The sequence below is a fragment of the Hetaerina americana genome, unplaced genomic scaffold (genome assembly GCF_022747635.1).
Source record: "Hetaerina americana unplaced genomic scaffold, ioHetAmer1.1.p SCAF_11, whole genome shotgun sequence".
NCBI lineage: Eukaryota > Metazoa > Arthropoda > Insecta > Odonata > Calopterygidae > Hetaerina > Hetaerina americana.
This window is the reverse complement of record NW_027286181.1, coordinates 1,019,097-1,032,500: the sequence shown is the minus strand read 5'-3', so window position 1 is coordinate 1,032,500 and position 13,404 is coordinate 1,019,097. Positions and strand designations below refer to the sequence as shown.

General features: G+C 34.6%; 2 protein-coding genes across 2 annotated transcripts in view; one reads left to right on the top strand and one right to left on the bottom strand.

The window, feature by feature from the left end:
- LOC139700873 (folliculin-interacting protein 2) overlaps positions 1–4,652 on the top strand; it is a 28,065-nt gene extending 23,413 nt beyond the window's left edge. The window contains exon 13 of the mRNA XM_071599307.1: positions 3,096–4,652. Coding sequence (XP_071455408.1) covers positions 3,096–3,302 — 207 coding nt within the window. The 3' untranslated portion in view covers positions 3,303–4,652. The remainder of the gene's footprint in view (positions 1–3,095) is intronic.
- Positions 4,653–7,479: 2,827 nt separating this feature from the next.
- On the bottom strand, positions 7,480–10,965 carry mad2 (mitotic arrest deficient 2). Its single transcript, XM_071599188.1, has 5 exons — positions 10,816–10,965; positions 10,395–10,541; positions 9,370–9,490; positions 9,175–9,284; positions 7,480–8,180 (listed from the first exon to the last, which is right to left on the bottom strand). Exons 1-5 carry the CDS (start codon positions 10,889–10,891, stop codon positions 8,014–8,016), a joined length of 621 nt encoding a protein of 206 aa, XP_071455289.1. The 5' UTR covers positions 10,892–10,965; the 3' UTR covers positions 7,480–8,013.
- Positions 10,966–13,404: the final 2,439 nt, after the last annotated feature.

The following is a 13,404-nucleotide window of genomic DNA, read 5'->3' as shown; positions in this document are numbered from 1 at the left end:
TAATACTCTTTATTGACCATAGGACCTTGTAGTATAAACTCCTGATGCATTACGCCACGGTAATGGGAAAAAAAACAGTGAGCAAAGCCTTGGCATTTGATCGAACTTGGTATGCTTTTTCGGTCTTGGTTCTCCTGGATTATTCCATTGGGACGATTGGGCTTTGGTTTTGACGTCATAACCATATATATTCATGATTCGTCACCAGTTATGATCCTTTTGAGCAAATCAGATTTATCATTGACGTCATTCAACAGCTCCTGGTTGAAAGCTCATGTGACGGTCCTTCTGGTCAAAATTAAGCTGTTTCGGGACTAACTTCTGACTTCTCACTGATCTCGTGTCCAAAATATCCGAAAAAATTGTATGGCATGAGCCAATCGATATGCTAACATCCTCAGAAACTTCTCTTATTAGTGATTCGATGAGTTTTCAAAACAATTTGCTTCACTGCTTCAACATTATCATCTGCTGTTGACGTGCTGGGGCGTCCAGAGCGAGGTTCATCATTGCATCTTCTCGTCCTCCATGGAAGAACTTGTAACACTTTTAAAAACTTTTTTTTTACTCAGAGCAGACTCAGTGTATGCCACTGTCAACATTTCAAGTGTTTTGGAGTATTTAATTCCATTTTTTACTCAAAATTTGATGCAAATTCTTGGATCGATTTTGTTTAGTAGCAGAAAATCGCGGAGCACACCAAAGTACGTCTAGCATTGGTATCTGTCAATAACAAACTAAATATGCTATATGGTTGAAACTATAAACAAAACTTTAGGATATGCCTACCAACACAACAAAACAAAAGTATAAAAAAAATCAAACTTATGTTGCCGGCGAAATGTAAAAAGTCACCTTACTTTTTGAACACACCTCATATTGCATTATTTCACAGCAATGTATTTGGAATGATGGCAGAAGACCTCAAGCTGTAAATTACTTAGACTTTCATATTGGTAACAGTTTGTGTTGACACTTCAGCAACAATTCTATTTGATACAGTTGAATTAATAGGTAAATATATACTTGCAGGCCTCCCAGTCATCTCGTTTATGCTAATGATGAATGTGAGAGATTATTTGTGACTTTTGCCTCCCCGCACTGGATGGATAGTTTGACATAAGCATAGGAGAGACATGTGATATGAGATCAGATGTAATCAGTTGTAGTAAGTCAACATGTGTTCATGTATGATGTCAAGTTATTAAGTCTGCATGAAAAATTATTTGATTACCTACCTTCATTATTTTTCCCTGCGGGTTGTAATTGCATGTGCAATAGAAATTCGGTTTACATATGTATGAGCAAGCAGAATTATTGCAAGTACAGTTGAATCTCGCTTAATGAAATACTTGCGTAGCGAGTATTTAGCATAATGAGTACTTCGATGTCTTTCACCTTTATGTGTATTGTTCCACTGATGCCCATGTTTCTCTAACTCCGTGAGAGTCTACCATTCACCCAGGAATCTCTTGGTCTACCCTGTTCTCAATGCACAGTATGATGATTTGTTAAAGCTGTATTTATGATACCTTAATCCTGTCACCTTTCAGTTAGAAATTGGTGACACTGATGACTTTTAGAAATGCCAAAGTTTTATATCAATTGTAGAATAATGTTCAACAATTTTGTATTGATGATCAATGAGGTAATGGTTCTCCGATCACCAAAAAGTATATACAGTGTAGCATCGATTGATGAGCTCCTTGTATAGCAAGTAATTTGCGTGAAGGGCAAAATTATTGGGTCCGAAAATGATTCGCTTAATGAGCAACTTTGTCAGGAAGAGGGGAATTCTCAAAATAATTGTGCACCTACTCTGTGCACAGATTCTGTTTAGCCCTCGTTCTGCCTGCTTCTTATTGTTGCTGGTGTTAGCACCATTCTCCAATTTGGTGTAACAATTTTCTTCAAGGACAAAGACAAGAAGACTAAGGAGATAGATACTTCAAATAGAGTGACAAGAGTATCAATGGAAAGGTTACATATCCTCTTAGATGTTGAAAGGTTGCTTCTCATATGCATAAATGGTTAGCAATTGCAACGTGGCATGATTAACGAGCATATAATATTTGAGAAGGGAAAAGTGATTTGCTATCCTCATCAAGAAGATGCGAGGATCATCAACAATTGGAAAAGTATTAAAGGGGAGTCATGGATGGTTCCAGAAGTTCACAAGAGAACCGGCATCTACAGTGATACAAGGTATGATGAAAAAGCAAGTTCAGACTCGAATGCAGCAGAGAACTTCTGTAGTGACTACAAGAAGCTCATAGATTCTGAGGGTGTCCTGCCAAAAATATTTTAAATTGTGAGACTACCGGTCTTTACTGGAAGATGATGATTCGATTTTTTTTATTTTGCCGAGTTGTAATTTTACAAAATTTTGAAGCTTTGTCAAAAATAAACATCTCTATACAGCTTTCTAGTAACAAGGAATTAGTTTCGTATCATAAATAATACACAAATTATTTTAATTCTTTTTTCTTTTTACAAATCATTCATTCCTTATTGCTTAGTTCCATGATAGAAGAAAATGTGAACAGGATCCGCGATCTTAAACAAGACATGTAATTTTCCTTCAATAAGCATTCTACATAATTTTTTTGACATGGAATGCATTATCGTATTTTGCTTTAATTCCTATGCAAAATATTGTTTCACAAAATAAGTGTTTTGCCTTACATAAAAGATCACGGAACAATTATGCTTGTTGTACAAGGTTCCGCATTGTGTATTTGTTAACCTCTATGCTAAAAGCATGTGGACAGTGGCCATGCATGGACCTCTTCCCCATCTCTCCTCTCCTCTCCATTCAATCCCACATGAAAGAACATCATTGTTGGAGAAATTTGACTTCCATTATATCTTCTTGACTGTGGGAATGCATAATTCAGGTATCGCAAAGAGGCACCCAAGTTCACAAATGCTGAACTTTTCATGCCGATGTGTGTCTGTGCGCACCAACGTTATGGCGTGGGATACAAAGGAAGTGTACAAGGCTTTTTTATAAATATCAATGGGACACAGTTAACATATTACAATCGTACAGTTTTTAAAACTTTTTTAATATCAATAATGTTTTACCTTTGCAGTGTTTACTTCACTTGGAGTCGAAGCTGCGAGAGATATGGCTTCGCAGCCATTCTTTGGCACAACTATTGCTCACTACTGAATTCTGTAATATGGCACGTGTGACAACGTCTCTGGACCTTGAAGCCAATGATGTGCCTCTTTTGCTGGCTGTGGCATCCACTCACACACCTCAGGTGACACTTCGCTATGGCCTTTCATTCCGGTGATCCATATTCTGGGAAATAGCTGCGAATGTAACTGCAATATTAGTTTTTTTCCTGAGGAAAAATTAATAGTGTTCTAAAAATTTTCCTTTGGTATTCTTCCAAAACCGTAAATGTGATGGAAATTTTGTACATACTAGTGAAATTTACCAAAGAATAATGTATCACTGCCAGTTTTGTGAGACTAGCAAGGAATTTATTTGCTGTAGAAATCATATGTTTATACAATGCATTTATTGGTGGAAGGTGTAACTGAATTGGCTTGGTCGGCTTTGCTAATGTTGGAAGTTTCCTCTTATCATTTTGTTTAATAAATAATTCATCGTTCAAGAAAAGATCCATTGTCATAATAGTGTTATGTTTTCCATTACTGAATACAGCTATGCTTCTTTTGGTCAATGAATGAGTATGAAAATGATACAGCAAGAAGCTTCCACATGCTGTCACCCATTAGACCCCGGAAAATCATTTTCCAAAGGAATTTCTTCTTATGTCACAATCTAGGTAATCAAGTATTGGTAATTTTTTTATTGTCCAATATAGTGAGTCCCTCAAATTTTAATTTATTCGCGTATGTATTGGCAGTAATTTTGTAGTTACCATTTTATATGACTTCAAGGCATTAAACCTTTTCTCAATCAATTTAACAATTTGTAGATTTGGATCCATGATAAAATTATGTGGAAATGGAAGTAAACCTGCAAAAGTAGAGATGAAAAAAGGTGTTTAAATCTGCCTGTGGATGTAGATTGTGGATAAACCAATATATTATGTACTTATGACAGATTTTTCGTTATGTAAAACAAATTTTCATGAGGGGGTTCTTGTGTTCTATGTTTTGTATGTATTGTGTCATCAGTATTTGCAAAATGTGGGGAGCTAAATTCCTACCATGGTATCTTGATTGGTTGAGTTTTTGTGTAGGCTGCATTGTTGTTACAAGTTATCCAACGTTTAGAATTTCTCTTTGAACATTAAAGATACCTTGAAGCTGGTATCTGTGAAGGCACCACATGTGATTCTTAGACATCATTGACAATTTTTGGTATTGTGATACATAATTATTTTTCAGAAAATTTAACAAGCTTTCTTCTTCTTAGACATGGGTCTGTGAACAATTTATATCAGTATTTTTTAATTATTGGCTTCTTTGTAATGCCACTTCCAGTGAACTAGTGTGTATAAATAGATTGTAACTATTATTTATTTATCCTCACCTAAATATTATTTTTGGGATGTGCAATAAGGGTAAGTGAGGTTTGCTATGTGCAGCTTGTGTTATGAACGAGTATGTTTTCTGTAAAATTGTTATTTATATAACTTATTCCACAGAAATATATAATTTTTTGAAAAATGTGCTAAGAATACTGTGTTTAATTGGAATCATTGCACTTGTGCATGTATTATTCAACGCTAATGTTTGATAATTGTTTGGATATTGAATGAAACCTGAAATTTATACACTCCAGCATATTTCTTGATTTTTTATAGTCTGGATCCTGCTCCGTACAAATATATCTCCAATGCCGTATAAACATGAAATTTATGTAAAATCTCACCACTCAAGAGTTGATGAGCCGAATAATATTGTATTTTTTCCATAGTTTCTGGTTTTACTTACGTTCACTTATTGCATTTATTGAAATTAGTTTTTATCAGTACAAAATCTTGTAGGCATATTTTCAGCAATTTTAAAAGTTAACATTGGAAAAATAATCAGTTGCTGCTTTAATCAACTCTGGGAGCAAATCAAACTTTTGTCCTGTAGGAGCAGTTTTTCAAAATCATCTGGGGTAGTGCAACAACCATTAAGTCGACTGAAATTTAGGCAATTATTTCATGGTGGAAGGACGGGAAAGATAAAAAAAAGCACATTGAAAATCAGGCAAACTGGAAATTTTCCAAGAAGGAAATTTTAGAGCTCTTTTTTTATGTGAAAGGTAATGCTAATTGGAAATAACACTCTTTGAGGATAAATTAGACAGTTCTGAGCACTGCAAAATTATTATTATGATTTACTTATTTAGAAAAATTGTCCACATACAGTGATACCGCCAATTTGTGTAATTTACAACAAAACAGAATTAGAAATGCATCCATACAAACATTGGCAATGGTAACAGATTATTAAAAAAATGTTGAAATAGAAGGTTCTAATTATTTATTGGAGAGACAAGGTGGGGCTTGAGCATTAAAGATGTGTGAGAATAAAGAAAACGGTTCAATCCAGCCTGGAAATGAATTTAAGCAAGAATCGAGGTGGAAGAAAGGTTAGCATTCAGTAAGTGACAATATAAGAAAAGGCATATGGAGTAATTGGTGGTTGTGGGTAGGTTGAGATGGAATAGTCAAATTTATCTGAGAAAGCAGTTAGGGCTATCAATGATAGGTAATATTGCTGTAAAACTAAATGTGTTAGACCTGTGATTGATTAGATTTTTGATAAAAATGGAAGTAAAGAGCATCAGTAGTGACATTGCAAAAATGGGGAGTTGAAAATTTTTTTTCTATTTCACCATATAACTGATTACACTCAGGAGTTTTGCAACTGGATTGAGCTTAAATTGAACAAATGGGAGATCAATGTAAAATAATTGTAAAAAAACTATTAAAAACTATGATTTTTAACTGCTTGTATATATTGCAAGAGATTTAGTTTACTACCAGTTAATACGCCAAGATCCTTAACTGAGGAGGTTCAGTGGCTTGGCATTAATAATTTCGTTGTTGTTAATGGAGGATTTTTTTAGGGAGATAGATGTAGTCCTGAACATACTTCTGAGGTAGTTGTTGTACTGTGCCTCTTCTGGTCTTATGTCTCTTGTCAGGATGTAAAGATTCTTAGAGCACGGATACGCATGAATGGAGTTGTTACGAGTGTTATTTTGGTAGTCTACTGTTTACAGTAGGTTTTGATGGACTTCGACTGACAATCACTAATATCAACTATATTCCTCACTTAACTTTGTTGACACTCCCCATGTTGGAGAGAGATGATATTTATCACTTATATGCTTTGCCTAACAAGGCACTCCATGACACCCCATTTGATGTTACATTTTTCCAAATTTGCAAACATTCTACCTCCCTTTATTCAGTCCAGTGCCTTAACTCCCCAAGCCTTCATTGCATAGCACTCTCCTCTACATGGCTGTTTTCAACATCTTTCGTTGAAATGGTTTTCAGTCACCTCACTTCTATGGATTTCTCCCGAAAATCCTCTTCTCCTCCCCCATCATGCCTAATACTTATTCCTTGTTTTTCCTCTGGGTTAATTTTTCATTCTCTGCACCCACATCTCAAAAGCCTCCAATCTACAACTACCATCCTGCTTCAGCTACCGAGATACTGCATGCATTACAAAAGCACCCTCCATTATTAACTCCCAACCATTCCAAATCCCTGAGAGCAACTCTCCCTGTGAAATCCTCTTTGCCCTACTAATTTCTTCTTCTCATATCCCTTCTACTTCAACCACCTTGGTCCAAAATGAGTAACCTGTTCTAGTTTTTTCTACTCCTATGTTAACGTATGATTTATCCTTCTTCTTACTCAAAGATCTCATAGTCTTTTCTTAAATTGATTCTCATTCCATACCTGTCACATTGATTTTCTAATGCACTTGAGAAACACCCATAACTGACCATCCACAAACGTAATTGATTTTGTGAATATCCCAATGACTTTCATTCCCCCCTCCAGTTTTTTGCAGTCATCTTTAAGCATTTCCCTCACTTGTACATTGAAAAGCACAGATGATAATGGACGCCCCTGTCCTTGACTCCTTTTCTTAAAACTGCTCATCCTGACTCTTTGTCCAACACTTGCACCCGAGTAGTCTTGAGATTTACAGGTTACGGATAAACCTTGCCTGCAATCATACTGCTATTGTGCACTCTTCTACCAGATACATATTCATTAATGTCACCCATTTTTCTGTCAAATGCCTTCTGAAAATCCACAAAACCTACATTTTGAGTGTGCTCCATATTCTTTTCCGTTAGTGACCTCATTACTGCTAAGGCGTCATGTGTACTGCTTCCCTTCCTGAACCCTAACTCACCACCATGTGTGTGCACCCAGTGCCAGACATGATACCAGACCCATTGGGCTAATTCCCATTGCCTTCCTTTATCCTTGTTTAGGAAGTGTTAATGTTCATAACAAAATACATAATATTTAGTTTGCAAAAATTCATTTATTAAAATGTGATGACAAATACTACTTCCATTAAAAAGATGAAACAAATATTAAACTAAGATGTCTCAAGACTAATGGGATATTTCAATACAGATATGCAAAAACCAGCATTATCCAAAGGAAAATATCACTGAAAATAGATGGAAAGATATGTACTTAACTATTATCACCAACAGCAGAAAAAGTTGGGAATGAAAAGAATGGTGATTTAAATATAATTCTGCATTCCATTTTCAATTAACAAAATTAACCAATTACTTAATACATAAAGGAATGATTACAGAACAAATGCACAGAAAATTGGAACTTACACGAACGTTTCATGAGAAACTATATAACTGTCTACACATTTCATTAGACCATTAATGAAGGAATGCCATGGAAGTCGTGATAGTTTTGACATTATGACTAAAACTGTAGATATGAAAATGTTTACAAAACACATGCTAAACTGGTAATGTTATAAAAATTCATGGAAAATAAATACATTGTGAAAGTACATAATTTGGTACAGTCAGCCATCTGCTTTGTAGCTGACAATTGTTTCCATCTTATGGAGAGACGTGGAAAATGTTCGAAGCCTGACTTCTTGGCTGTTGGCGATAATGCATGGTTCAGTCTCCGACCACTCTTCAGGAACAGCAGTATCATCCAATGTATAAATCAACAAATCAAAAGAACCTGAAATATGTAAAATAATTAATGTGTGTGACCTAATTTACCAAATTGGGCACCTCCCAATAAAAATTAGCAAAAACTAGAATTACAAAAAGTAAAACATTAAATGAATTTCTTGAGATTGTTAGTATTTTTCCTAGTTTTGCATTTCAATAAGTTAACAAGCTTGCTAATTATTACAATTAGATCACTATTTATACAGATATGAAAAGCTGTTACAAGCAATGATGTAACCTGGATCAAGAAGTGAAGCAAGCCCATAGAAATCAAATCCAGCAGTTAAAACCTTCAGTATCAACTCACTGATTTATCGATGTTTCTGATTCAGCACCAATTTCACCAATATAGATAAACACAAGCAGTTTGAACAGTCCACCCTTTCAAGTCCTGATCTTATTATCTAAATGAATTCAGACAAGGAAAGATTTTTTGCTGAGGCATGGTTTATTACATAATAGGTGTGATGTTTGAAAAAAGCAGGAACCATTAAGAAGGAGATCATTTTCTAAATTAAATGGTGCTCACTGAAAATCTAGCTTTAATAATCCTAGATTTATGAAATAGTATTTTGGAGGAGCAAGAGCTCTTAAGTTCATTGTTGCGATTAACTGGCTGACAGTTAAATTTGTTTAAAATGTTATTCCATTCGCCCACTTCTGAGAATAATGAAAATTTGGCTATTTGCTGCCGAGACCTACCCTTACATTAAAAACAAGCTGATAAGAAATCATCAGCAATGAGCAGAAAAAATATCTGCATATTAATAATATGTAACAAAGATGCTCCAGAATGGCCCAAAGTATTCCAAAAATGAATATATACAGGCCAGATATATCTATGCACAAATTAACTGAGGGTACAAAGACTAAATAGGATTAAAGGCAGTTATCACATCATAATAAATGCACCATGAATCATGCACCACATTTTAATTCATTGGCAACTTAATATTTTAGGAATCAAAATTAACCATGACTCCAGTACAAATTATACTTACAAATACAGTCTAGTAAGGGCAAATATGTAACTGAGGCTGTAATTTGCCGAATGACATCCTGTATCTCCTTTTGGATATCCTTTAATGGTTTATTTCCTACTTCTGGTGCACTGAAATTCGTAATTAGCCAATCAGTAATCAAAATTCAAATAGAAAAATGTTAAATTCTATGATGTAAATCCAAAAATGCTATACCCATCACTGCCTACTGTTCCTTCGTATTTCACACAAAAATCCCATCTTTCCAACACCTCCTTTGTGTTAACACTAGTAATCACCATCGTTAGCTTATTTACTTTCTTTTGGACCAACCATTCTGCAAAAATAAGTAAAAGAGCAATTAAAAGAAGGGCCATTCCACGGGAAATTATAAAATTGACAAGTGCCTATGAGCCCTTATGACACACACTATCTAACAATATACTTAGTCACAAGTGGGCCTTGTATGGACAATTAAATTTATTTTTTAACGCTACTATTATAGCGTAATTTTATTTCTCGCGTGAGCTTTGCCATGGCATTTTTTAACATAAATACTATAAACGTTCATCTATATATTCATATAGTCATGTTTTTGGGTGAATGAAATGTGCATACGAATTAAAACTATAAGATCAAAGGCACCGGCGCTGCTTATCAATACGCCCAGAGCGTTACACTTCATATAATCATTAAAATGCCCTTCATAAAAAACTACACTTTTCTCGTATATTAAGTTATAATTATCATACTACAAGTAACAATATTATCAATAACTATGGCGAAGCACACTTGACTTACTTATTTAACTTTGCTTATGTTCTGGTCCCGAAGTTACTCATAAGACATTAGCTTTAATTCGAGACCATACTCGAGACAATTAGCTCATAAGCACAGACTGTCATTACGTGTATATGAGAATTCGTGGGAATGATATTGAATACTGAAGACCATATGAATAGCGACCAAAAATGACGTTCACGAACTTGAGTCATTAGGACGAAAATTAAAAGGTGATTTGACATGGAATGGCCAAGGATAGTCTTTTCCCATGCATCAAAAAATTATTAACATTTTGTTTTTCACCAGCTTTCTTTACGTACATGTAATTACTGGTACAATTTTACATCGGCTTCCAATGTATATTTGCTCCGAGGTCTATGATGGCTCCTATGTTACATGCATCACAGTACATCAGTTCCTCAAATGATGTCAATGCTATTAACAATTAAAGTAATCACCTTTAATTTGATCAAGTACGGCATCGAGAAACTTCTTTATTCCATCATCTGATGATATCAGTATAGTGAGACCATATTTAACAGCATGGTTAAAAGTCTCAGAAGGGTATATCCCTCGTTGAAAAAGTATACTATTGATTCCATAATCTAAAATATCAATAGATATCACTTGTTAGCAACTGCAACAGTTGTATTTTAGAAAATACAAATTCACACAACATGCGTACATGTGAACCAAATCATTGTTCACTTAAATTCAATAGTAAATGCCATACAACTCTGTACTCAAGAACAGCATGCATTTAAGATCCTTCATGAGAAAACATGTTACTTGCAAAACGTTAACTATTCAGACGTGAGGTCACGCCGGTCATATGGTTTATTTTCAAAATTCTAATCAACAACAAAAAATGGTACTCACACAAATACTCCGCAATTATTTCTGCAGATCCTCGAAGAGTTATCTCATTGCTCGTCTTCTGTTGTACACCAGACATTATCAATGACTAAAATGAACTTCAGGCTTCAGTGCTTTCAAAACTGTTCCCATTAAGGCGGCAACTCTGGCCTTTCAAAAACAAACGCCTAGCATTATGATAATCAACCTGTATAGATGTCGCCACATTTTCTTCTTCTCAAAATGAAATTTAACCCATGCGAGCCACATACAGCTATTAAAAAATTTCAAAATAAAAAAAATGATGACTTATTACTTTCTCGTAGCCTAATTTGTAAAATAATGCCCTTGTACGAAACCCTTTGGTATACCTTCAACTGTTTGGCGGTACAGTTCACCATTTGAAACGGGATTTTTAGCGGGATATTGCATTCCATACATGGTTAATCTCAACATTAATGTGTTATCTCTAAAGGCATATGAGGAATCCAAATGATACTCTCTCGTGCTTAATTTGCTTGAATTTCGCACATCGACTGGTTTCCCACCCACAAGGTTTGGAGATTTGGGTGGCATCCTCTGTTATAGGTATGCTATTCCTTCTTTCTCTTTCTTCGTGTTCCCGGATGACTCTTTCTTCCAGGTTTCCCAGGTTAATTAACCACAGGGTCTTTGTGCTCCTCATACATTCAGTTGATGTCGTGTAGTTACACGACATCAACTGAATGTATGAGGCGGGTAAAGATCGAGTGGACCTTCTTTGAAGTCATTAGTTTGGAAAGTTATACATAATTCTATACAATTTTGTACCAAGTAATGATACAAAAATACACTGGAAAAAGATCGCAGCCATGCGTCCGTAAAAACTATTCCGATATTGGCAGTCAAAAAATATTGTATTATAAGTCTAGGGTATACATTATTGAAATGATTAATTTCCTCCAAGTACAAAGCCATCACCCGTAGTACCCAGTACTAGCCATTGCAAAATTATTACCTGTGGTGTAATAATAGTAATTGGCTAGCGAAGGCATCATTGAAAAAGCTCCTCTGATGGCACTTTTCAGCGATTTATTTTTCAACTTTTTGAAATCTTATTTCAGTGCGGAATTGGAAATAATAGCATTCAATTATAGTTCCTGCAAATAACATTTAAGTGCCATAATATTTTAATATTTGATTCACGCAGCACATTTTAAATTTGAAAATGGCTGATTTCCGTATTTTCCCAACTTAGTATCAAATTCTCTCCTTAATAGAAGAAAGTTACACAATAATGACTTTTTAAGAGAAAAGTCCTGCAGATAAACCAAAAGTTTTGTAAAAGTCAGCTGATACAATATATGAAAGCCATCATAAAAAAGTGTAAATTTTGCTATTTGGTTTGCTTTGTTCAGGTAGTGCCTATACAACGTCTTTGAGGAACATTTAATCATTCTGGAAGAAGATAATTATATTAGCTGTCTCATTGGAGCTTGTGCTTTCGAATTTTTCATGAACCCCAGGGATCATTGAAACAAATTAAGTAAATCTCATGTGAATTAACAATGACCAATCCAAAACTTTTAACTCAAAATAATAATTGAATTATCATTTTTCATAGCCAGATTTGTCGAGGGATATATTGCATGAAGTCCGTCACTACTTCAACTGTTTGGCAGTACAGCTCATAATTTGAATCTGAGTTTTGAGTGGGATGTTGCTTTCGATGTATGGCTACTCCCAATTGGGTAAACTTTTAATGCAAATGAAGAAGTTGATTCAAAGTGAAGTTGAAGTACAAAAATCATGCACCTTCAGTTTAATGAACACTAAATGATTTTATGTGGAATGAGACCTTTGGACTAAGATTCCATGCTCTTTCAGTTTTGTTATTCCTGAATTTTATATCACTCATACATTATCATGAGAACATTTTCTATGCTTGAAGAACATAATGTAGAGCATACTTTGCTAATGGCTGATATTACATATATGTAGTTTGATGAAGTAAATGTGGCCTTCATCCTATTTTTAATGTCAAATTTCCAACCAATCGCATGATCATTAATTTACATTAGCAAAAATGTTGTGGTTTATTTAGGTGATAGAAAAAATATTGTTTGCAGACTTTGATCAAATTATTTCTTAAATTTTAAATTTGATAGCATTAATTTTTTGAGTTATATTTTAGATAAGGTCCTCTTGTGACCATTCCAGCTCTAGAATAGTTAAAATGGTTTGATTAAGAGTGAAGATAAAAATTTATAGTTCTCACTATTATATGTTGAATCAATTTCAGCATGAAGAGGGATTGATTGGTTTAAAAAAAATACTGCATGAACTTTTCAGTCTCTTGCTCTTACATAGATCAGTACCGTGGGTCTTGCTGTAGTCAACTCTAACCTTCCATGAGAGCTAAAACTTACAAGTGTTCATTCATTTAGGTATTGGAGTAGGTAATGAATAAACCCTTATGGTTCTTAAAACTGAGATTCTCATGCTGTCATTTGAAAATGAATTCTCCACGTAAATTTGAGTCCAAATGTGGACCAAGAAAGGTGATTCTTCAGGAAACATGCAGCATTTGTGCCATAAGATATTAAAGATGATGATGTTTCTCAAATGAAAAAG

Excerpts from the sequence above, each read along its gene's own strand:
- mad2 (XM_071599188.1), bottom strand. The coding sequence starts at position 10,891 with ATGTCTGGTGTACAACAGAAGACGAGCAATGAGATAACTCTTCGAGGA. Across the intron at positions 10,542-10,815 it reads AATAATTGCGGAGTATTTGT|ATTATGGAATCAATAGTATA; the intron begins GTGAGTACCATT and ends TTGATATTTTAG. Across the intron at positions 9,285-9,369 it reads GGAACAGTAGGCAGTGATGG|TGCACCAGAAGTAGGAAATA; the intron begins GTATAGCATTTT and ends TACGAATTTCAG.